We start from the raw sequence: 26690 nt of genomic DNA on the forward strand, positions 1-26690 counted from the left end.
TAATGTCGCACCAATAGGAGATACGATGTTGTTCCTCGTTCCTGCGGCAGCACACATCGCTGTGTCTGAAGCCGCAGGAGCGACAAACATCACCTTACCTGCCTCCACCGGCTATGCGGAAGGAAGGAGGTGGGTGGGATGTTTACGTCCCGCTTATCTCCGCCCCCCTGCTTCTATTGGACGGCTGCCGTGTGACGTCGCTGTGACGGCGCACGACCCGCCCCCTTAGGAAGGAGGCAGGTCGCCGGCTAGAGCGACGTCGCAGGGCAGGTAAGTGCGTGTGAAGCTGCCGTAGCGATAATGTTCGCTATGACAGCTATCACAAGATATCACATGTGTGACGGGGGCGGGTACTATCGCGCTTGGCATCACTATCATCGGCTAGCGATGTCGCAGCATGCAAAGTACCCCTTAGAGTTAATTGTTAGAATCAGCATATCTTAATCATGGCCTATTATATTGTATCCAACCTATACAAACTAGAATCTTTACACAAACTTATTAGGTTTCTATATAGATGTTACAATAATAAACTCCTACAAACATTGCACAACATATGGAGTAATTGAAAAAGAAAAACAGACATAAAAACAGGAGACAGAAGCATGGGCTTAATAGTCAGTAAGCCTAGAAAGCCGTACAGAAAAGAAAAATGCAAATCATGGGATGCAACACAACCCAAAGTGAGCCATAAAGAACGTGGATAAGTAGTAATGCACACTAATTAGTATGGAATTATGGAGTAACTTGAAGCTTATAGGCCTCAATGCAAAATCTTTAACAGGACACCCAGTTATCCCAGGTCTGAAATATAATATAATAATAATATTAATAAAGTTTATTTATACAGCACCAACATATTCCGCAGCACGTCATCACATCAGGTGGGGGCTTGTACAGACAAAAACAAAACAAAATAGTACATAATTCAACAGCTACAGTAGGAATGAGGGCCCTGCTCGAAAGCTTACAATCTATGGGGAAACAGGGGGACACAAGAGTTGAAGCACACTTGTAGATCTGGCCGGCCATTGTTATGCTAGTTTATTGGTTACATATAAAGATGAATGATCTGGTCTTTAGATAGTAACCTTTTAGGTGCCCTTACGTGCTATTGGTGAAAATAGTAATAGTGTTCTCATATGAGCCAAAGGAACCTTTTGGTCCCCATAGGCTCCAGGGTGATTGCATCCCCTGCACTCTATGTCAATGTATATTAACCTTTTTACAACTAATGAGTTGTTACCCTGTGTTGATGCGGGCTCACACATTGAGCCTGCATCATTCCCTGCAGATGAAAGCTGAATCTTTCAATCTTAATCTGACTATAACAGCCACAGTTGTCTGACAGCGGCATTTAACCCACGCTGGCAGGGAAGCACGCTCTCCTGAGTCCTCATCGGTTCTCCCACAACGCAATCTCCGGACGCTGATGAACTGTCATGACAACCAGGGGTCAGCTGATGACCCCTGAGTCTGTCATCACAGTACTCCTATGATAAGCAGCCCGTGGCCGACATTCATAGGAGACTGTGATTTCTTGTATATTCTTCTCTGTGCCAGTTATTGCACTGGCTGCCCATACATCATAGGATCCAATTTAAATTGCTTGTCCTCACTCACAAAGATCTCCACACTGCAGAACCCCCTACATCTCCACCCTTATCTCTGTCTATCACCCTACCTATTCTCTACGCTCCGCAAACAACTTTCAACTGACATCCACACTAATCCGAACCTCCCACTCCCAGCTCTAAGACTTCTCCCAAGCTGCACCAATTCTCTGGAATGCTCTAACCCAAGAAACTAGGATGGAACTTCCAAAGCCTCAGATGCTCCCTAAAAACACATCTTTTCAGGGTGGCCTATCACACTCTCTGCTCAAAGCAAATTCATATATATCCCCTCCACTATTTCTGTGAACATAACTCTCCGCCAGACTCCACTGCACCCAATAGCATTACAAAGATTGGTTTATGCATCCTTTATCTATCCCCCATGTCTTCGAGATGGCTGGACTGTCGTTGTAAATAAGCAGTTGAACCTTATGTCACCCCCACCTCACCCCATTGTAGATTCTAAGCTGTTACAAGCAGTGTTGCCTTTATTTTTGCTGTAATTATTGTATTTTCTAAAACTGTTACTTGCTTGTATATGAAGCTCTGAATTGTAAAGCGCTCCGGAATTTGTTGGCGTTATAGAAATAAAGATTATTATTATAGTACAGCAATGCAGGTTAAGTTCCCGAAAGGAGACAATTAAATACAATGCAAAAAAAGTTTTAAAAAATTGGAAAAACTATAAAAGCTGAAACCACCCCCTTTTACAACATTAAAAATTATTATTATTATTATTAATAATAATAATAATAATAATAATAATAATAATAATAATAAGTAACAGATACATATATTTGGTATCACTGAGTAACTTAATCCGATAGATAAACCCTGTAATGATAAAAAAAAAGTAAACTCTAGAACTACAGTTTTTCGGCTGCTACAACAGAAAAAATGTAATGAAAGAACAAGTCCTCATACAGTTCCATGTCCCAAAAATTAAAAGCGGCTCTTGGAACGTAGTCACACAAGCAAGATTTTTTTTTTCAAAATGCCTGATTTTTTTTTTCTTTTTACTAGTTAAAACAAAAATGTATACGTGTTTGGTATCTACGAATCATACTGACCCGGAGAATCATACTGCCAGGTCAGTTTTATGATAAAATGAACGCTGTAAATAAAAAATAAAAAAAAATTGCAGAATTTCTCTTTTTACTATTGTGCCACACATTTTTTTCTTTCTTATCATTACATTACATGATAAAATGAATTTTGTCATTCAAAAGTACAACTCATCCTCCAAAAAACAAGACCTCATGCGGCTATATCGACGGGAAAAATAAAAAAGTTATGGCTCTTGGAAAAACAAAAGTGCAAAAACAAATCACCCGGTCCTTAACAGGCATTGCTTCTTATCCACAAGTTTTTTTTGGCTAAATTTGCGTTGTGTTGCATCCCATGGTTTGCATTGACTTTGTGGTACTGTTTTGTAGGCTTGGTAGCTGTTCAGGGTACATTTTGGGGCAGTTTTACACTCCATGCACTTTGCTCCTCTATAATGTAGATTATTTATTTACTGTATATTACTCCTTAACCATGTAGTTTGCCACCTGTATTTCTGTGTGGTTGTGCCCTCCATATTATGCTACCTTCCCACAATGAGCTTTTAGTGAGTTTTTGATGTAGAATTTCTGCACCTTTTATGTAGTTTTGGTTAGTTGTGTTTTTGTATGCATTTTTTTTTAAAAGAAATTTTTACTACTTTTTGATGTTGCAATTTTTTGCCTCTGGTGGGTCATGCTTTAAATAAAGCTGCTTTGTTTTTGAAATGTCCTGTTATTTGGCAAAACCTTATTGACATTTTTATGTGCAGTTTATATGAGTTTTTGATGTGTTTCTGCGATAAAAACACGTGTGCACTTTTTACCTGCAGATTTTCCGCATCTAATGCAAGTTAATGGACCATCTGCACAGAAACCTTAGTGTACCTGTAGGAGAAATTGACATGTTGCCGATATGAAACACGCACCGCAGGACATAAATCCCATCCACTTTGCTGGAACTGTAAATCACTACTTTTTTTTTACTTAGCAAAAACATGCAGCGTAAAAAACGCACCAAAAGCTCATTGTGGGAACGTAGCCTTATCCTGTTTTTTAATGAGCATTTTTTTTTTAAAATAAATTATTAATTTACCACAGTATATTATGCAATATTTGTAAAAAAAATGTTTAAAAGAACTGAAGTCCTCAGTGGTTGATACCTTTTAATGGCTAACTGAAAAGATGGTAATAATTGCAAGCTTTCGAGACTACTCAGGTCTCTTCATCAGGCGTGGTATAACACAAAATCTGAAGAGTCACATATTTATACACAACAGGACATAGAATGGGGCAGTAAAAAAAAACAAACAAGAAACAAGTTATTTAAAACAGAACTATCTCTATGGCAGGGGGGGAAACTGTTGTGGCCATAAATTTTGCTGCAGTTCAGTGTGAAAGTTTTATTGTCCTTTGATAAGGGTCTGGTCCAGGGCTGTGACACGCTCGGATGGTCAGAGGAGCACATCTTTTAACTGATGTAAAAAGACATGAATCCATGAGACACATTCATTCCTTCTCTGAATGTGTCAAAGGTCATCATAAGTTTGTACTCCCATAGTCTCCTATCTCTCTGGGACTTGAAATTTCATTTCACTACCAGCAATTTCATGACCATGATGCTGTGGTCTGAGTTACAAAAATGTTTGGCCACAGGTAGATCCATCCTTTTTTCGTCTGAGGCAATATTTGTAGAAATTTACTATCATATTATACACAGAATTTTATTTTATTATCCTTCTATTACAGATTTTTATGCCCCTTTTTATCTCGAAGTTTATAATTGACCATCCATTTTCTATATCAATATTTGCAATGATTTCCTTTCTTTGTAAGTTGATTTTTAATCTAAATATGTAATGTAAAAACCATATTATTTACTGACCTACTTACTCCATGAGATTGCTGTTCCCCAATTGACACATGACCCCTAGTGTAGTATGTCTGGCTGTTTCATCTCCCAAATTGTGTAACATCTGACCTAAACGCCCGTTTGCGTGAAGCATTTTTTTCTTCTTAGAACTGAACAATTACAAGCAATTGTAACAATAATTACCTCCTTAAGACAGAGCAAATTATTAAGCGTTAAGTAATAAAACTAGTAATTGTCAATGATAAAACTGATAATGGATGTGAAAAAATGATCATGACCTCTGCATGGTAGATTAACCCGCTGCTCATAGGTGCATGCAGGGTTATTAACGAAACTTGAGACTTATTGACGAGCGTGTGGAATATCATTCCCCTTAATTTCCAACTAGAATCATGTTCACTCAATAGTGATTGGGTCTAAATACAATATTCTTGATAGCTACGATGTCTGCATTATATTATAAGCCCCACAATATGAAATATATCAAGATAAAGATAATGAAACTGTGAAGAATAATGCTCCTATAGTCCAAAGTACAAAGTCTGATATATATATATATATATATATATATATATATATATAAAAAATATATAATATAATATATATAATACAAAGAGTCCAAAATACTTTTGCGTACAAAAAAATAAAATAAAGGTGTTAGAGTGATACTTTTATTAAGTAACTTGGAAAATTATATATTCGTCTGACAAGATTGAAGCAGAGACTGAAAATGGTCAATAAGTTTTTATTTCTTTTTTTACGTCATTATTATATGATATTTGATAATACATATCTCCTCATTACTTTTAACTGATTGCATATCTTTGTGTTATTTTACATTATCCTGAAATCATCCATGAGATCGGATGATAAGAAAATATGTATCAACATTAATTTAATGAAATTATTAGGATAGCGTTTAGGATAGCTTTGTTTACTATGATTTTTTTATACCTATACTTTACTATGTTATAGTTATGTTTTTTTATACCTACACTTTACTATGTTATAGTTATGTTTTTTTATACCTACACTTTACTATGTTATAGTTATGTTTTTTTATACCTATACTTTACTATGTTATAATTATAGTTTTTTTATACCTACACTTTACTATGTTATAGTTCTTTATACCTAAACTTTACTATGTTATAGTTATGGTTTTTTATATGTACACTTTACTATGTTATAGTTTGTTTTATATGTACACTTTACTATGTTATAGTTATGTTTTTTTATACCTACACTTTATTATGTTATAGTTATGTTTTTTTATACCTACACTTTACTATGTTATAGTTCTTTATACCTAAACTTTACTATGTTATAGTTATAGTTTTTTAGACCTACACTTTACTATGGTATAGTTATGGTTTTTTATGCCTATATTTTACTATGTTATAGTTATGGTTTTTTATACCTGCACTTTATTATGTTATAGTTATGTTTTTTTATACCTACACTTTACTATGTTATAGTTATAGTTTTTTATACCTACACTTTACTATGTTCTAGTTTTTTATACCTATACTTTACTATGGTATAGTTATAGGTTTTTATATCTACACTTTACTATGGTATAGTTATGGTTTTTATGCCTATATTTTACTATGTTATAGTTATGGTTTTTTATACCTACACTTTACTATGTTATAGTTATAGTTTTTAAGACCTGCACTTTACTTTATTATAGTTTTTTATACCTACACTTTACTATGTTATAGTTATATTTTTTTATATCTACACTTTACTATGGTGTATAGTTCTAGTTTTTTATACTTACATCTTACTATATTATTACAGTTTTTTACACCTACACTTTACTATGTTATAGTTTTTTATACCAATACTTTACTATGGTATAGTTAAAATTATTTATACCTACACTTTACTATATTATAGTTTTTTATACCTACACTTTACTATGTTATAGTTATGTATTTTTATACCTACACTCAGCTATTATATTATACCAGGCTCTTACAACTCAGCCGATAATAGTGACTAGAAGAATATGTAGTATATCTATATTATCTTCTAAGCGGTGTTACACATTTATAATAGTTGTATTATTGTGACTATTATAATCATAATCACACGTACCATGCTCCACCTATAGAGACATCTCTTCCTTGTCTTCCCAGGAAAGTAGATTTTATTACGCACAAATAAATTCCAATATATTATGTAGGGATGAATAACCAGATGAAATAAATTATCTATACTTTTCCCTTTTTATGTTGTGTTAATACAATGCATAGCTTAGTAAAAGAGGATGTAGTCACACTGGTATTGATATGTCTAAATGCTTGGTTCCTGAATGCTTGTGGTATTTAATATTTGAATAAAAAATTATGTGTTGGGAAAAAAATTAAAATGGTGGAACATACTTACATTTTAACAAAGGATTTGTTCAAGATTTCAAGATTTGTTCAAACAAATAGTCACAAAGATTAGGATGGAATAAAATAACTTTCATATAATTGGTAAACCTCCACAAATCCAGCGCCATTGCTCCAATGGATTTGACGGTCTTTTCAAGTTGTCTTGCCGTGATGCCATTCTCCTTACGCTCAAATGACGGCTGCACTCGCTCTTTGGTTACATGTTGACCATGGTACAATAAGTATTTGGACCAATCTTTGGCTGCAGTGGTCACATTATTTATTATGCATTGCTTATATTGTGCCATCACATTCCACAGCTCTTTACAGACATGATCATCACTGTCCCCACTGAGACTCACAACCTAAATTCCTTATATCTTGGAGTGTGGGAGGAAACCGGAGAACCTGTAGGAAACCCATGCAAACACAGGGAGAACATACAAATTCCATACAGATGTTGTCCTTGGTGGGATATAGGACCCCAACGCAACAAAGCATCAGTGATAACCACTGAGCCCGTGTGTTGCTCTATATCTAGATACTCACATTAGGGAAGTTGGAATGTCATCCCTCTCCACAGGACAGCAAAGACCAGTGGAATCACCTGAGTGGTGGGGTATTTACCAGATGAGTAGAAGTTAGTTTTTTAGATATAATATATATTTTTTTATTTTCTAGGAATTTTCTGGTAATTTTTCAATAGTTTTAGACAACCCTATTAATTTTATACCAATGGGCCCTTTATTTCCCCCAAAATAAAGCAAAGAAGGGTGATAATTACTCTTATACATGGAATATTGGTGCTTATGAGATTTTTCCAACTCCCGGCCATCTTTTAATCCATTTAAGCTATTTCTATCTATCTATCTATCTATCTATCTATCTATCTATCTATCTATCTATCTATCTATCTATCGCCTATCGTCGCACCTTATACCTGTGTGAAATCATCCAAATTTTGCCAGCAAAACATGTACTAGCAATTGTTATTTTCTTCTCCCTCCCTGAGGAAGCTGGATCTGGGTGTACTATACCCCAGAAGCGAAACGTATGTTGGTGGGTGATTTTGTGAACAGAACTTATGCACTAGCCACTTTAGCATAGCAGTTGGCACTTTGTTATCCTGATACTCTGGTGGGGATATTCTAGGAAGGTTTAATATTTTTTGGCTGTATATGGGCTATTTAGTTGGTAAATATTGACAATATTAATTGCACTTTGCACCTTCTTCTGGTCTTTATACTTATTAACATTTTGATCTGAAATACATTTGTCTTATTAGATCGTTTTATATACCCCATTCCATCTTCATATGATTGGTTGTGTGTATTTGATATACAGTATAACATCATGCCATACCATTCCTGTGCTGCTATTCTGTGTTCTGTTTTTATGATTTTATGTCCGTTCTTTTTTATATGAGTATCACTGGTTTGTTGCATCTAATTAATTTTGTTTGCACTAGAGACTCCTGTTCTCCTGTATTGATATTGATTCATGAGTCTGTGCTGATGGTCATGTCATTTCAGGCAATTGCCTGTTTATAATGTTACATATAGCTGTTCGGGTTTTTTTTGTCTACAATTGTTATTCATGTAGTATTTATCAGGCTGCATTGATGATAAATCCACCTATTGGTGCTTGTATTAATAACAAACAAAAAAAATAATATATATATATATATATATATATATATATATATATATATATATATAGTATTGGTACTTGTTGTTTTTTAATTTACAATTTCTATGATATAGTAACGTCACGAAACAGTTACGAAGGAAAAAAGAGCATTCATCAAGTGAGTGCCACTTTTTCTTTCTTTCTAAACCTTTTACTGGATTTTTTTTCCTTTGTGCCGAGCATTATCTGTGTGGTATTTTTGCAGAGTGGACGGTGCTATTTGTTGCACGTCTGATTATATTTGTGCCGTTCAATAGTTGCCCACCCGCAGCCTTCATACAGAGTCGTGAAATAACCATTGTATTTTGTGGGTTAAGAAGTAGTTGAATATTTTTCTGCTGCTGCTTCATGTTCTAGTTTGTATCTGTAATAAAATTCTACTACTCATTTCTGTAGATTGTAAGCTTTTACTGGCACACCCCTGCATATATTATAGTGCCGCACTAATATAGAGCCGCCATGGAAAACAATACATAAAATGAATAAAAACAACATATATATGTATATATGTGTTAATCTGCTTGTGTTTGTCTGTGTGTTTGTGTGAGTGTGTGTACATATGAAATATTAAAAAATATTAAAAAAATAAAATAAAAAATGTATATATTGTGTGTGTGCGTATATATAAATATATATATATATATATATATACACACAGTATATATATATATATATATATATATATATATATATATTATATATATATATATACATACAGTATATTAGTGCTATTGATTGCATGGCGCTTAACAGACTATATATGCACGCTAGATTATGTAGAGATAAATGTGCATGACATGCTACCGTGTGCTTAATCATTTGTGGACTGCCCAATTACCTCTTATGGTTCACTTAATTCATGTAGCTAGGGGGGGAAGCTTTGAAGGGCAGTTCCTGGATACCTGAGGGCTATTTGAATATCTTGGAGACCAGTTCTAAATTGATTGCCATTTGGCCTACTGAACATTAGCTGATGACAAATGATGAGCTTTTAAGTATTTTACCACCGGGAGGGCGTGAGCAATGTCCATAATGATGAGCTTACACTATCACAACTAAGGGTATATCTTTGTTGATGGTGGTAGTTTTCTTAATGAAGTTATCAATGTTGCTATTTTTTAATGGTTTTTTTTTTTTATATCTAAAGAGATTGGATATCTTATGAATAGTATCAGTTTGTATTATTTTTTACATTTATGACATCCCTACATAAAATAAATTTTTAGGGTCCTATAAAAGAAAAACAGATTGTGACTTACTGGATATAAATCAATGTATTCGCATCTCATAGAAATGAATGGGATCTTTGATTAAATAAAATTGTGCCATATGGCAACAATGAACTATATCTGGGTGTTCCTTTGTGTAACAATCTATTTACATAGGATGCCTTTGTCTGAAATGCTGATAAATTAATATTTCTGTTTGCTATAAAGGAGAATAAAATGAGCAAATATAAACATCCTTTTAAACAATGGATCAAGATAAATTGCAATAATGATAGTGAGTCCACCAGATATTCCAATCCATAAAACTACTTTGAATGAATAAGCCAAGTGGATGTGACTTCCTGAAAACTCTTGCCGATTGTATGTTTAAAGGCACCATTCAACTCTGCGTCAGTTTGGTGCATTTTCCCTCCATAGGCTTCCATAGAGAGCCTGAAAAAATGCATGTAAAAAAATGCAGTTGCGTTTTTAAGTGCAGACTCAAAACTTTTCTGTACTAATAGCCGCATTAAAAACGTGGCTTAAAACCTGCAACATATAAATGGGAAAAAGCAACAAATAAACACAGCAAAACTGTAATCAGAGAAGTTTCTTATTGAGTATTTAGATGTGGACATCTTTAGGTTTCATAAAAAAAAAATTGCAGCTTTATTGCCATGTGAACATGGACTAAAGGGGGCTTTACACGCTGCGATATCGCTAACGATTTATCGTCGGGGTCACGGTGTTTGTGACGCACATCCAGCGTCGTTAGCGGCATCGCAGCGTGTAACACGTACGAGCGACCATAAACGATCGCAAAAGAGACAAAAATCGTTGGTTTTGGAGAGGTGGTCCAAACACCAAAAATCGTTGTCTCGTATGTAGCGAGGTTGTTCGTCGTTCCTGCCGCAGAACACATCGCTATGTGTGACACCGCAGGAGCGACGAACATCTCCTTACCTGCCTCCACCGGCAATGCGGAAGGAAGGAGGTGGGCGGCGTGTTACGTCCCACTCACCTCCGCCCCTCCGCTTCTATTGGCCGGCCGCTTATTGACGCCGCAGTGACGTCGCTATGACGCCGAACGCACCTCCCCCTTGAAGGAGGGATTGTTCGGCGGTCACAGCGACGTCACTGACAAGGTATGTGCGTGTGAAGCTGCCGTAGTGATAATGTTCGCTACGGCAGCAATCACCAAATGTCGCACATACGACTGGGGCGGGTGCTATCGCGCTCGACATCGCTAGCAATCGCTAGCGATGTCGCAGCGTGTAAAGCACCCTTAAGTGTACTATTCTAAATTATATTGAAAGTACCATCTCATGATCGGGCATCATTTCATGGATGTTTGTTATGGATGATTATTAAGTTTTTGCTCCCTTGGCCACAGTCCCCTGATGATTATATGAATTATGAAATGCGTCGGGAGGTTCAGGAGCATATAAGGTCAGAGTTTTGCCATTAAGGGGCACTGTGAGTCGGAAAATTTGCCCCCCCCCCCCTTTGTTTTTGGTCAACGTGGTCTTTGGTATTTATTATTATTCATAACCATTGGCGTTTACTGATTGTTACCATTGTTTTTTTCCACCTCTTGTGCTTTCTTTTTCTCACTGTGGAACTTATGGAGAGGTCACTGTGATATTGGTTAGCAAGTGTGTACCGCCCCGCTTAAAAAAGTTTCATTTTTAGACTTCCGGCCTTGCTTTCCGGCCGTGTTTCCAGGGCTTCGGCTTTCACGTCCTTTTCTCGGGGAAGAAGACTCTGGGTGGGAATCTTTGCGGCCAAAAATGGCGGCAAGATGGTGGTTTCTAGAAATTTTGCAACAGATCACCTCTGACTTTAACACAAGGCGCACTTCCACAAGGTAAGTGGATGGGTATCTATCCTGTTCGTTACGCCAGATATCAAGGTGTACCGCCCCCCTCTCAGCAGCCGAGCTGCTCGGATACAGACCTTCTGTGGGTGGCTCGAGGGTCTCCGAACCCGGGGGTCTCGCGGTCACTTCGATCAAAAAGGGGTTTATAATGGTGGATGTAGGACGTATATGTACGGGCTGAGCCGTATTAAGTTCGTGACGCCACCCACGGTATGTGGTGAGGTTGGACACCACCGCTGCAGTTACGGGGCACCCAGGGAAGATGTTATGCAGCAAGTTGTTAACCCTTCCATGGGCAGGGATGCTGGCCCCGGGACCCGTTGGGGTTTGGTGCAGGGAGATGGGCGACCACAGGGTGCTGGTGTACTCACTATTGAAGGAAACACACAAGTATCTGGTAAACCAAGGTGATGGTGGTCGGTGCCCACAGCCGGCTACGTTTTGGTCCCCCACCCAACTGGTGGTCTCTGTCTTTCTCCTGCACCTTTGTAAAATGGTGGACTGCCTGTGCTTGCAACTTCAGGAGTCCGCTCCTGGCTGGATGTGGCCTAAGGAGCCCTTGCCCGCAGACGCTGGCCCGTGGGATCTCTGAGCCCTGGCGGTGGCCTTTTATCCCCCTCAGTGGGCTGTTGTCTTCTAATAGGGACTTTGGTTGGGACAGGACCTCTAGTCCTGGCCTCAGTCGGTGAATTAACCAGTTCCAGTAGCTTCTGAACTTGGCTTCAGGGTCCGAGTACCCCCCTGTGTGATCCGGTTTCCAAGGTGGTTCCCCGGATCGGTACCGGCGGGCCACTACCCTGTCTTGGTCCACCTCGGTTCCACCGAGCCGTCTTCCCGGCTCCTGCCGGCTTCCCTCACTTCTCTCCAACTGGAACTCTAACACTTGTCACTCTACTTTCCCGCCCCGAGCTGTCTAGACCCCTAGGTGGGCGTCTTCCAACCGCCTGGTTCCGCCCCCTGGTGTGTCCATCTAGCCCTGAGGGGAATGACTAGGGTTTGAAAGGTTGGCTGCTGTCACCTGTGAGGGAACGGTGTTGAGCAGGGGCCTACTTGTGACTACCTGGCCCGGCCAGGGCGTCACATGTGCCTCTCTATATTCTACTGTCCTTACATTGGTTGCTATGCAACTAACTATACATGTCGTGTGTGTTTTAATTTTTTAAGTGATATATATTGAAAGTTATATTTTAATGGTTTTGTTATCACACAATTGCCTATATGATTTGCTCTGCTTTTCTTGCTAATTCTGGTGAGCATTATACACAATATTTTCTTTGCTTTCACATTGCAGTGAGGGGCCAGTGAACGTAGGTAAGAACGCAATGTGAAAGCGGCCTTACATTAAAGGGTTATTCCCATCTCCAAGATCATGTCCCAATATGTTGTAGGTGTAATAATAATAGTAATAATATTAGCAAATCCCTCCAATTAGAAATGTAGTATAGTTCTCCTGATTAACTATGTATCTTATCTAATGTGCAGGGCATTGCTGCTTAGGTATCCATGGTTACTAACTAATTAACTGTCACTATATGAGTGGTTATAACCATGGACACCTAAGCTACTGCAATGCCCTGAGACATAGCTAATTAGGAGAACTATACTACATTTCTAATTGGAGGTATTTGCTAACATTATTATTATACCTACTACATATTAGGATAGGATCTTGAAAATGGGGATACCCCTTCAAGTAAGTGGTTTACACACACACACACACACACACACACACACACACACACAGACACACACACAGAAGACGCTATTAAAATGAAAAGTGTTGTCATGGCATGTCCATACCAGTGTCTAGATGTTTTTTTTGGATTAAGTTGTTCAGTAGAAAGAGAGTTAATCTGATTTATCTTATACATTCTTTATTATGTTGGTGACGTTTTAATACATTTTTTTATAGTCATTATAATACCTGTTTTAGTGCACACCATGTGTGAGATTAAAGGGGGCTTTACACCCAACGATATCGTTAACGAGATGTCATTGGGGTCACGGAATTTGTGACGCATATCCAGCCTCATTAGCGACGTCGTTGCGTGTGACACGTACGAACGATCATTAACGATCAAAATTACTCAACTAATCGTTGATTGTTGACACGTCGTTCTAATCCCAAATATTGTTGCTGTTTCAGGACGCAGGTTGTTCGTCGTTCCTGAGGCAGCACACATCGCTATGTGTGACACCACAGGAACGAGGAACAACACCGTACCTGCGTCCTCCGGCAACGAGGTGGGCGTCACTTTCTTTCAGCTGCTCTCCGCCCCTCCGCTTCTATTGGACGGCTGCCGCGTGACGTCGCTGTGATGCCACACGAACCACCCCCTTAGAAAGGAGCGACGTCGCTAGGCAGGTAAGTACGTGTGACAGGTCCTACCGATGTTGTGCGCCACGGGCAGCGATTTGCCCGTGACGCACAACTGGCGGAGGCGGTTGCTTTCGCCAGCGACATTGCTAGCGATGTTGCTGCGTGTAAAGCAGCCTTTACTCTTACTCCGTGATACCTGAAAAGCACAACTACTCAATAGTATATATTGCAGTGAGCAGCAGACATAGACATTTGTATAGGCAAATGTTGTATATATCTGTTTCAACAAACACAGTGTAAACCCAACCATCGGTCCCATACAGAACAGTTCTTGAAAATGTATGGAACAGTTATCAATATTATTTCTTTCACTATACATTTATATGGTGTTATAACATTTCTATTGTTTTTTTTTTTATATTAAGGTGAGGAAAATACTCCAGAGAACTATTTACTACAGGGACCTTTTTCACGAAAACCTAAAAGAATACGGACTGCTTTCTCTCCATCACAACTTTTGCGGCTTGAAGGAGCTTTTGAGAAGAATCACTACGTAGTAGGGACAGAAAGAAAACAACTTGCCAACAGCTTGTGCCTCACAGAGACCCAGGTATAGCATGAGACAAGAAGTTCTATGGGACAGATGAGGATCATACACATACAGAATATATATATATATATATATATATATATATACAGTACAGACCAAAAGTTTGGACACACCTCCTCATTCAAAGAGTTTTCTGTATTTTCATGACTCTAAAAATTGTAGATTCACATTGAAGGCATCAAAACTATGAATTAAAACATGTGGAATGAAATACTTAAAAAAGTGTGAAAATATGTCCTATATTCTAGGTTCTTCAAAGTAGCCACCTTTTGCTTTGATTACTGCTTTGCACACTCTTGGCATTCTCTTGATGAGCTTCAAGAGGTAGTCACCGGAAAAAGTTTTCCAACAGTCTTGAAGGAGGTCCCAGAGATGCTTAGCACTTGTTGGCCCTTTTGCCTTCCCTCTGCGGTCCAGCTCACCCCAAACCATCTCGATTGGGTTCAGGTCTGGTGACTGTGGAGGCCACGTCATCTGGTGTAGCACCCCATCACTCTACTTCTTAGTCAAATAGCGCTTACACAGCCTGGAAGTGTGTTTGGGGTCAATGTCCTGTTGAAAAATAAATTATGGTCCAACTAAACGCAAACCGGATGAAATAGCACACCACTGCAAGATGCTGTGGTAGCCATGCTGGTTCTGTATGCCTTCAATTTTGAATAAATCCCCAACAGTGTCACCAGCAAAGCACCCCCACACCATCACACCTCCTCCTCCATGCTTCACGGTGGGAACCAGGCATGTAGAGTCCATCCGTTCACCTTTTCTACAAAGACACGGTGGTTGGATCCAAAGATCTCAAATTTGGACTTGTCAGACCAAAGCACAGATTTCCACTGGTCTAATGTCCATTCCTTGTGTTCTTTAGCCCAAACAATTCTCTTCTGCTTGTTGCCTGTCCTTAGCAGTGGTTTCCTAGCAGCTACTTTACCATGAAGGCCTGCTGCACAAAGTCTCCTCTTAATAGTTGTTCTAGAGATGAGAAAATGTGTCCAAACTCTTGGTCTGTACTGTATATATATACAAACACAGTATACAGGATTAACATATAGTATACCAGAAAAGTGAGTACACCCCTCATATTCTTGAAATATTTTATATATCTTTTCATTAGACAACACTGAGGATATGACAAATTGATACAATGTAAAGTAGTCAGTGTACAGCTTGTATAACATTGTAAATTTGTTGTGACCTCTAAATAACTTAACACACAGACATTAATGTCTAAACCACCTTCAACAAAAGTGAGTACACCCCTACGTGAAAATTATCAAATAATGCCCACTTAGCCATATTCCCTCCTCATTGTCATGTAACTCATTAGTGTTACAAGGTCTCAGGTGCGAATGGGGAACAGGTGGGGTAAATTTGGTGTTATCGCTCACACACTCTGTCATACTGGTCACTGAAAGTTCAGCATGGCACCTCATGGCAAAGAATTGTCCGAGGATGTGAAAAAAAGAATTGTTGCTCTACATAAAGATGGCCTAGGCTATAAGAACACTCTGGAAGAACAATCAGAAACTGAACTGCAGCACTGTGGCCAAGACAATAATGCAGTTCAGCAAGCCAGGCTGCACTGAGAACTGGCCCCACCATGGTCAACCAGTGCACATGCTCAGCATCATATCCAGAAGTTGTCTTTTCAAAATAGGCATGACTGTTACCAACATTGCTGCAGAGGTTACAGGTGTGGGGGGTCAATCTGTCAGTGCTCAGGCCATACGCCACACACTGTATAAAATTGGTCTGCATGGCTGTTGTTCCAGAAATAAGTCTCTTTTAAAGATGATGCACAAAAAAGCCTGCAAACTGTTTGCTGATGACAAATAAACTAGGAACAAGGACTACTGGAACTATGTCCTGTGGTCTTATGAGACCAAGATAAACTTATTTGGGTTAGAAGGTGTCAAGCATGTGTGGAGGCAACCACGTGAGGAGTACAAAGACAAGTGTGTCTTCCCTACAGTCAAGCATGGTGGTGGGAGTATCATGGTTTGGGGCTGCATGAGTGCTGTCGGCTGTGGGGAGCTGCAGCTCATTGAGGGAACTATGAACTAACATGTACTGTAACACACTGAAGCAGAGCATCATCCCCTCCCTTTGGAAACTAGGCCTCAGGGCAGTATTCCAACATAATAATGATCCCAAACACACCTCCAAGTTGACCACTGCTTGTTAAAGAATCTGAGGGTAATGATGCTGGACTGGCCAAGCATGTCTCCAGACCTAAAACCTATTGACCATCAGTGGGGCATCCTCAAACAGAAGGTGGAGGAGCGCAAAGTCTCTAACTTCCACCAGCCTCGCAATATTGTCATTGAGGATGAAAGAGGATTCCAGTGCCTCCTGTGAAGCTCTAGTGAAGTCCATACCCAAGAGAGATATGGCACTGGTTAAAAAAATGGTGGCCACACAAAATATTGCCACTTTGGGCAAAATGGGGCTATACTCACTTAGGGGTGTACTCACTTTTGTTCCCAGCGGTTCAGACATTAATGGCTGCTTGTTGAGTTATTTAGAGGGCACACCAAATACACAAGCTGTACACTGACTACTTTACATTGTACAAAAGTGTCATATCCTCAGTGTCATCCAATGAAAATTGAAAATGCATAAACATAACAAATAAATAAGTTAAAATATACCTATATATATATATATATATATATTTATATATATACATATATATATGTATATATGTGTGTGTAAAATAAATAAATAAATAATATATATACATATATATTTTTGTTTCTTATGCAAGACTCTAGTTTTCTAATACAATGCTATTACCAAAATTCTTCCTTTGTCTTCAACATAAGAAATATATACAGAATTGTTCACTTGATCATTGAAGGGAAACTGTCACCAGGTTTTTTCTTCCTCATCTGAGAGCAGTATGATGTAGAGACAGAGACCCTGATTCCAGAGGTCACTTACTGAGCTGTTTGGTTAAAAAAGAGAGAAAGACGCATGAAAGGCACGCTCTCCAGAACTATTTTTTTAGAAAAATATAATATAAATTTTATTTGTGTATCAAATATTAAAAATAACATATACAAAAATACAAGTGCACAAACGTTAAAAAACACCAAGACAGCATATGATACCCAATTCAATTTAGGTAAAAAAAAATCTTCCTATAAAGAATAATATTATCCTTTATAGGAAGATTTTTTGACCTATATTATATTTTTCTAAAAAATAGTTCTGGAGTGAGTGCCTTTCATGGTCAAGCGTCTTTCTCTCTTTTTTAACTACATGCCTTGCTTGACATGTGCACCCCTTTAATAGTTATTATATATTTTTGGCTGTGCATTCTAAAGGTGTCTTTTACTGAGCTGTTTACTGTGATTTTGATAAAATCACTGCTTTCTCTGCTGCAGATCTAGCAGTTATACAGAGCTCATGGATATGCTGGACTACCTGACGCACGCCAAGTAGTCATCTAATGATAATCTACTGCTGATTAAACAGGGATTTTATTGAAACTACACTAATCAGCCCAGTAAGTAAAACACTGCTGGAATCAGGATCCCCTTCCACCCCTTTTTCCAATTCTGCCTGTTTCGCGACCGATTTTTAGTTGCTGAAGTTGTTATGATGTTTTGACTCTGGACAATGCTACAGCCAGTGATTGGCTGCACTGGTCATATGTCTCTGAGTTGGGGCAGCAGCAGAAAGAGCTATCAATTCTTATTTTTTTTCACCCATTGTAAGTCTTTAACACTGGGAATTCAATATAATTTTGTCTGAATGCTTCTATAAATTTGTATACATTTTGAGGCAGATACGAGGGGCTGCTGATAAGTCTTTGGCTTTACCCAGAAAGAAACAAGATAGGATGAAACTTTACATTTATTCCACATACTTTCTACTGATGTCAACATACTTCTTACATCGGTATTCCAAGTTCTGTATGCCTAGCAAAAAGAAGGATTTCAGTTGTGCCTCAAACCAGGCATCTGTAGGAGCCATGGCATCAGAAATGGGGTGAAATTTGGTAACCTTGAGGTGTTTCTTCAGGTTTGGAAACAGATGATAGTTGGAGGGAGCTAGATCTGGTGAATAAGGTGGGTGGTCAACAAGCTTTAAGCCCAGCTCTGCCAGTTTTGTCATGGACGCTTGCGCAGTGTGAGCGGTGGCATTGTCTTGCAGGAACAAGATTCCTTTGGACAGCTTGCCGCGCCTTTCGGCCTTTACAGCTGTATGAATTGGTTCAAAAGTTCAATGTAATACCTTGCGTTGATAGTGGAACCCTTTTGAAGGTAGTCCACTAGCAGCACACCCTCCTTATCCCAGACCACAGACACCACCTTAGTGGCTGATTTCTGCACCCTGAACTCTTTGGATGAGGCCTCCACTCTTTTGACTGTTCCTTGTTTTCAGGGTCATACAAATAAATCCAGGTCTCATCCATAGTGACCAGTCATCCAGGAAGTTCTTATCAGAATGGAAATGCTGCAAATGGGCCGGGAAGTTTTCACTCGCATGTTTCCCTGAGTTGTTGTCAAACACCTGGAGACCCACTTTGCTTCCTCATGTCCAAATATTCACGGATAATGACAGAAACACGTTCACAGGAAATCCCCATGATGTCTGCTATTGCTTTGGCTGAATTTCTTCGATTCTCCAGTATGAGGTTGTGCAGAGCATCGATGATCTCCAGAACAACAACCATTCTCGGTCGTCCATAACGTTCCTCATCACTGGTGCTGAAGTGGCCCGTTTTAAATTTGGCAACCCAGTTCTTAACTGTGGAATATGAAGGGCTTTGATCCCCCAATGTCTGCGACATATCACCATGAATAGCCTTCATAGACTTTCCTTGCAGAAACACGAATTTTATCCCTCCTCTGCTCTCAGTTGTATGATGATATGTGAATATCGCATTAGACTCCGCCATTTTGTTTTTCCGCGTGTGTAGAACACTGTTGCCTTAAGCAACAAACACAAAATTTTGAAAGCATATATTAGGCGCCGCTCACATCAGCAGTATTTTGCCGCACAGCCGGATCCGTTGCAGATGTGCTCCAGCTCAATTCATCTCCACTGGAATCGCGGAAAGATGCAACCACATGCAGCCACGTGTGACGCACGCAACCGCATGTGACCGCATCTTGCCGCGATTCCATTGGAAATGTATTGAAATTAAAAGCATTTGTACCGGATCTGGTTTTGCGGCCAAATACTGCTGATGTGAGCGGCGCCTTAGACACATAAGGCTTTCATGTCATGTAACAGTCGTTACCATAGAAACAAAAAAGATCACAAAGCCAAAGACTTATCAGCAGCCCATCGTAGACATGGAGTAAGCAGTTTGTGGCAGATTATATGGGGCCATAATATGTTTAATGTACATGAAACCTCTCAGATATACTTTCCAAATGCAATCTATGCTTTTTGCTACTATAAATATAAATTTGTTGATGTGTATTAATCCCAAAGTCCTTAATCATCTTTCTGGGTGGTTCATTGATGACAGAAATGCTTTGAATCTGCTGAATTTAGTGAATGCAAGTTATTTATGATGTAAAACAGAAACACAGACAGCACATGTCCTCCAGGGTCACTAGATGAGGGTTCGTAATTCGGGAGAGCTGACCAATGTTCATCCTGATTTCTGTCTATAGCAAACAGAAAGAACAGCACTCCAATATTTCCTGCTTTGCCTCAAGTGTTTTATTGTTTTTCTAGATCCCAAAAAACATGCATGTGTTTGTTCTATTTGTAATCAATGTCAAAACCCTTTTGTCAGGCTATATATATATATATATACTAGCTGTACTACCCGGCTTCGCCCGGGTTAATAACTGTTGTTAACAAAATAGAATGTATTAACACTCCTGGGATAGAATGTATAAATAGCATGTATTAACGCCCGGGATAGTAACTGTCTCTCTGTTTCTCTCCCATTCTCTGTCTGTCTCCATCTCTGTATATATCTCTCTGTCTCTCTCTCTATCTCTTTGTCTGTCTCTTTCCCTGTCTGTCTCTGACTGTCTCTGTCTCTTTCTCTGTCTGACTCAATCTCTTTCCCTGTCTGTCTATCTATCTCTTTCCCTGTCTGTCTATCTATCTCTGTCACTTTCCCTGTCTGTCTCGTTCCCCGTCTGTCTCTTTCCCTCTCTTTCCCTGTCTGTCTCTTTCCCTCTCTTTCCCTGTCTGTCTCCTTCCCTCTTTCCCTCTGTCTTTTTCCCTGTGTCTGTCTCTTTACCTGTCTTTGTCTCTTAACCTGTCTCTCTCTTTCCCTCTCTTTCCCTGTTTGTCTCTTTCCCTGTCAGTCTGTCTCTTTGTCTGTGTCTGTCTCTTTGTGTCTGTCTCTTACCCTGTTTGTATCTGCCTCTTTCCCTGTCTGTGTCTGCCTCTCTCCCTGGCTGCATTGTGACACGCCAACATTCCATTTAAGGGCGTGGCTGCGCATTCTTCTGAAGTTCTGGCTGCCCTGTGGCTCCCAGCTCCATTCGCTTTAATGGAGGCATGTTTTTTGGCGAATAACTGTAAAGCGCGGGGTTAAAATTTCCCCTCAAAACATAGCCTATGACGCTCTCGGGGTCCAGACGTGTGAGTGTGCAAAATTTTGTGGCTGTAGCTGCGACGGTGCAGATACCAATCCTGGACATACACACACACACGCACACACACACACACACACACACACACACACACACACACACATTCAGCTTTATATATTAGATAACTAAGAAAATAACACTTATGAAAACTACACATACTGAATAAGTGAAAACAAAAACACATAAAGTATATGACCTGGATTCCAGGAAACAGTAATAATTCATGAAAGTTATAGACAATGAAGAAGAACAACCAAAGGCGACTCAGTGGTTAGCACTGTTGCAGCGCTGGGGTTCTGGGTTCAAATCCCACCAAGGACAACATCTGCAGGGAGTTTGTATGTTCTCCCCTTGTTTGCATGGATTTCCTCCGGGTTCTCTGGTTTCCCCCAACACTCTAAAAACATGCTGTTATGGAATTTATACTGTGAACCCCAAAGGAGCACTGCGAATAATCAGATAAGGTAGATTCTTCAGTAGAAGTATGGGCACAACAGATGATGTCACAGCACATCCAGATGGGTCTGCTAGTGGTATATAGTGCAGACAGTAAACATAGTAATGTGCTCATGTGGGTATACAGATATATTTAGGCAAATGCCACACTAAAATGAGAACCTGTGATACCAAACAGCATAACTCAACAGAAATGTCTGAGAATACATTAAAAGAGCATGATGATGTTTGTAATGGTAAAATGGTGCCAAGGGTAGTGTCTCCTATGAGTTGATCTGTGAAATAAAATGAATAAGCATAATATATGTATTTTTGTAAACACATTAACAGTAGCCCTATAAAGGGGCTATGTCTAAAGGGATAGCTTATGTCCTAATTAGTTATGGGCGAGCACTAAATTGCTCGAATGCTCACTATTCGATTTGAGCTGGTCTGACGCTCGGACAACCATGACGTGAATATTGAGCATTATGGAAAGTCAGTGATTGACCTGTTTAGGTCTCCACCGCATACAGCCAGCTATAAACAGAGCATTTCCAGGAGGAGGGAAGGCGGGGTTTTGTTTTTGTCACACTATGTCTGAGAACGTTGTTTTATCCCCTGGTAGAGCCATTCAGAGACTGCGAATGGCTCTCCTTGGGGAGCCTGCACACATCATGCAGTGAAGCAAGCCTGTGCATTGTGCTCGTTGTTACATGGATGAAAAGTCTGAGCACTGAGAGTACCCTCAACAGAGTAGCGAGCAGTGCGGAGCACGTTCACCCATCACTAATCCTAATACTCTAGGGCAGGGGTCCCCAACCTGTAGCTCGAAGCAACATCTGGCTCGCGGGCCTGTGATATGTTGCTCGTGGCTGTCTTCAAGCTTGGGGCTTAAGCACCAGATCTAGCAAACAGCTATGAAGAGTAGGTCTCCAGATGGTGACTTTTGTGAGTACCCCCAAACAGAAGAGCAGATCTAGATGGGGGTAGGAACCCCTGGATCTTGGTATACTGCTTCGGTGAAATTTTCGTGGAAGAGCTTTGGCTGTCATTATACTGGTAATGGGGGTTCTGAGTGGCGTGTCACTACTGTGAGGGGGCGGCAGCTGGATGTGGCTCGCGACCCTTTCTCAGAGCTGAATGTGGCTCTCATGGTCAGAAAGGTTGGCAACCTCTGCTCTTCGGGATCACCCATACAACATTGAGTGTGAAAAATTATAAAGAGACAATAGGCTGTTAACATTATAATGTCATATTACAGTGTAAATAATCTTGCAATTAAGTTCTTACGTGTACGCAGAGACAAGTATATCAGGGGCTGGAGCTGTAAAATGTTGCTTATAAAAAATATTACAAACACATGCTGCTTTTTTAATTTAGAAAAATAATAAAACGCTTGAGGCAAAACCGGCATTATTGGAGTACTATTATTTCTCTCTTATATACTGGAACTTATTTTCAATCATAGAGATTTTGGCCGAATATGAATTCACTCATAATTCTCTAAAAATGTATGAAACAATTGACAATTGGGGTTTAATATTTCCACTTTCTATATGGTGTACATCTATACAGTGTGGTACTGTCGATACTGATTAGACAGTGTCAAGTGTTAACAAAAAGTTGACACATTATATGTTTATTTCCAGGAGGAATAACAGATGGAATATACAGAGTTCTAAGAAAAGATGTTTAATAGAAAAACTAAATATTCAGGAGAGGTTACAGCCCCTCTTTCAATCTAACAATACCATCATTACAATATTTGTAGTTTTTAGCAAATTAAGATAATTGCTGAAAAACAAAAATCATATTTATTATATTATTTATATTTTTATAACACTGCTTAGACCTTCCTTTCACAGCCCACAAGGTTATTACTTTACATGTTGCTACTATTAGCCGAACATTTAAGAAATTACATTTTGGCTAAAAAACTTTTGTTTTTCTGTAGGTAAAAGTGTGGTTTCAGAATAGAAGGACAAAACACAAGCGTCAAAAATTAGAAGAGGAGTGTCCTGAATCGCAACAGAAAAGAAAAAGCAGCCAGCATATCAACAGATGGAGGGTGGCGACATGTCAGAACAGCCCCAAGGACATTGACGTCACATCAGATGACTGACATTACTTGTGTCATAAACTGCACGATACATGAAGATGGACTATCATGTCACATAATCAGGAGTCACCTGCAGGAGACAATCTCTGCCTGAAAACCTGCCTGCAGTATGGACACTGGACGATGCACTTGAGTCGAAATCTGTAGTTTCATTTATTTTACCTGGATATTCTGGCCAATCATTTTTGTTCTAAAATTACCTAAAGACATAATCACGCTGCGAACTCAAGTGACATGTCTACACTTACAATCCATGGAAGCTGAACCAGATGATGCGACCAAGAAGTGTCAGGAGGGTATAGCAATAAGAAAAAAACTTTTACCTCAGGAAAATCCCTATTATGTACGAGATAGAGCAATTGTAAATATATATTTAAAAAAATGGAAGATGCGGCCATATAAAAGGGACAAATTCATATTAAACGTGTTGACGGTTGTTACCAAGTTTATTTATTAAGGCGTGTACATATTCCTCAGGAATGCAGTTTAAGTATCTATTAAAATACAAAAAAGCCTAAAAAAGCAAATACTATCATTTGTTACATTTTAGTTAGAAATCCCCCTCATTAAGGCCGCTTTACACGCTACAACATCGCTAAAGCGATGTCGTTGGGGTCACGGAATTTGTGATGCACATCCGGCCGCGTTAGCGATGTCGTTGCGTGTGACACCTATGAGCGATTTTGAATCGTCGCAAAAACGTGCAAAATCGCTAATCGGTGACATTCCCCCCTATTCCCAATTATTGTTGCTGCTGCAGGTACGATGTTGTTTGTCGTTCCTGCAGCAATACACACCGCTATGGGTGACACCGCAGGAATGAGGAACCTCACATGCGTCCACCGGCAATGAGGAAGGAAGGAGGTGGGCGGGATGTTCGTCCAGCTCATCTCCGCCCCTCCGCTTTGATTGGGTGGCCGCTTAGTGACGTTCCTGTGACGCCGAACGAACCGCAGCCTTAGAAAGGAGGCGGTTCACCAGTCATAGCGACGTCGCTGGGCAGGTAAGTAGTGTGACGGGTCTGCGCGATTTTGTGCACCACGGACAGCGATTTGCCTGTGACGCAAAAATGATGGGGACGGGTACGCACGCTTGCGATCTCGCTAGCGAGATGGCAGCATGTAAAGTGGCCTTAAGTAGCATTCTATGGTTGAGTTTTCTTCACTAAGACATAAATAAAAAGCAGCACTCAGTTTTCTTCAGTAAGACATGGGTAAAAAGCAGACTTATAGTTTTCTTCAGTAAGACATGGTAAAAAGCAGCACTCAGTTTTCTTCAGTAATAGATGGGTAAAAAGCAGTATTCATAGTTTTCTTCTGTAAGGCATAGGTAAAAAGCAGTACTCACTATTGACTTCAGTGGTGAGGCTTTTTACCTATGCCTTACTTAAGAAAATTTATTGTGAATCTTTCATAAGTTGAGCACCACCGTGACTGACAACAATTTCTGAAAGATGGTAATTTACTTATGAGGGTTGTGTTTGAAAGCAGCACCAGTGTTTTCTTTGTGCATGATTCTCTTGTTTCTCAGTAAGTACTATCCCCATCCGTCCAATGCATTATTCCTCTTCAAATTTGTTTGTCTATTTTTTTTATTTACCATTGGGGCCATTTTGAATTTATGTTAAGTTCATCTATGGTCAAATCAATAATTGATAATTTTTTCCATCAAGTATGACAAGCAGAAAACACCTTTTCATACAAATTTGCAAATATCAAATCTTCAAACACATTAGTAGATTCTATCAATACTAGTATGCAATTTAAAAATGCATCTGTTTTATTAAATACATGTATTTCCCATAATACTACGGTAAAAGAAAAAATCTGCTCCTCCTACTGAAAAATTCATAATAACTTGACAACTGGGTGTTACAACTCAGGGCATTTCCATAAACACTTCCACCATATCTAGTCAGATATGACAGACAAGTTGTTTACAAGTCTGTTGCATTGGAAATAGTAACATGCTGCTTTCAATTTATTAATACATTTACAGGAGATCCTGAAGAGGAATGGCAAAATTTAAATTCTCAATTATACATTCTAGGAAAATTAAATATGTAAAATTCTAGAAAAATTCTCCAGATTTGTTATTTTATTGGGAATTCAAGAATTGACTAAAATGGACTTAATAGAAGTGTTGAAAAGTCTTACTTAAGGGCATTGACCTAAAACACTATGGGCCTGAATTAGAAATATTCTTACAGAAGATGTGCATGTATTTATTAACAATTCATCATTTGTTATATTTCCCAACAGATATTAAAATAATAACCGTGCATTATAGTCCAAAATACATAAATATTTGTACAGAAATCGCCCAAAGTGCTATTCTTGTCTCTGTCATTACTTTCTGCTCTTAAGCCAATACCGTGTTTTTCCAAAAATAAGACCTCCCCCAAAAATAAGCCCTAGCAGGGATTTTCAGCATTTTCGGAGAAAGGCTTAAATATAAGCCCTCCCCCGAAAATAAGCCCTAGTCCCAGATCAATAATGAAGTGTCCGTGCAGCTAAAAAAGTTACAGATACTGCAGGACACTTCATTATACACAGCGGCACCCGGCAATTACACTCACCCGACACTGAGCGGCAGGACCTGCAGTGATCACACACCCGCACACATCAGCTCTCTCATACACACACACACACAATCAGATCTCACACACACACCAGATCTCACACACAAATATCGGATCACACGCAAACATCAAATCACACACACAAACATCGGATCGCATACACACTCACCTCATCCAGCGACACCGATCTCTTCTCGCTGGGACAATCCTGAGAGGCAGTGCAGTGGAGCGCAACGAACAGGACCTGCGGCGGAACACGTGACTTGCTCTCATTCCCTGCTGCCATAAGTGCTGGATGTGATGTGATGTGTGTGTGTGTGTGTGTGATCTGCTGTGTGTCTGCAATCGGCTG

The 26690-nt window shown here is 39.3% G+C and overlaps 1 protein-coding gene across 1 annotated transcript in view; it reads left to right on the top strand.

The window, feature by feature from the left end:
• The window catches only part of LOC142301382 (homeobox protein EMX1-like), a 38527-nt gene extending 14228 nt beyond the window's left edge, over positions 1 to 24299 (top strand). The window contains exons 2-3 of the mRNA XM_075342371.1: positions 14438 to 14622; positions 23593 to 24299. Of these exons, the coding sequence (XP_075198486.1) occupies positions 14438 to 14622; positions 23593 to 23760 (353 nt within the window). The 3' untranslated portion in view covers positions 23761 to 24299. The remainder of the gene's footprint in view (positions 1 to 14437; positions 14623 to 23592) is intronic.
• Positions 24300 to 26690: the final 2391 nt, after the last annotated feature.

The sequence above is a fragment of the Anomaloglossus baeobatrachus genome, chromosome 4 (genome assembly GCF_048569485.1).
Source record: "Anomaloglossus baeobatrachus isolate aAnoBae1 chromosome 4, aAnoBae1.hap1, whole genome shotgun sequence".
NCBI classification, from domain to species: Eukaryota; Metazoa; Chordata; class Amphibia; order Anura; family Aromobatidae; genus Anomaloglossus; species Anomaloglossus baeobatrachus.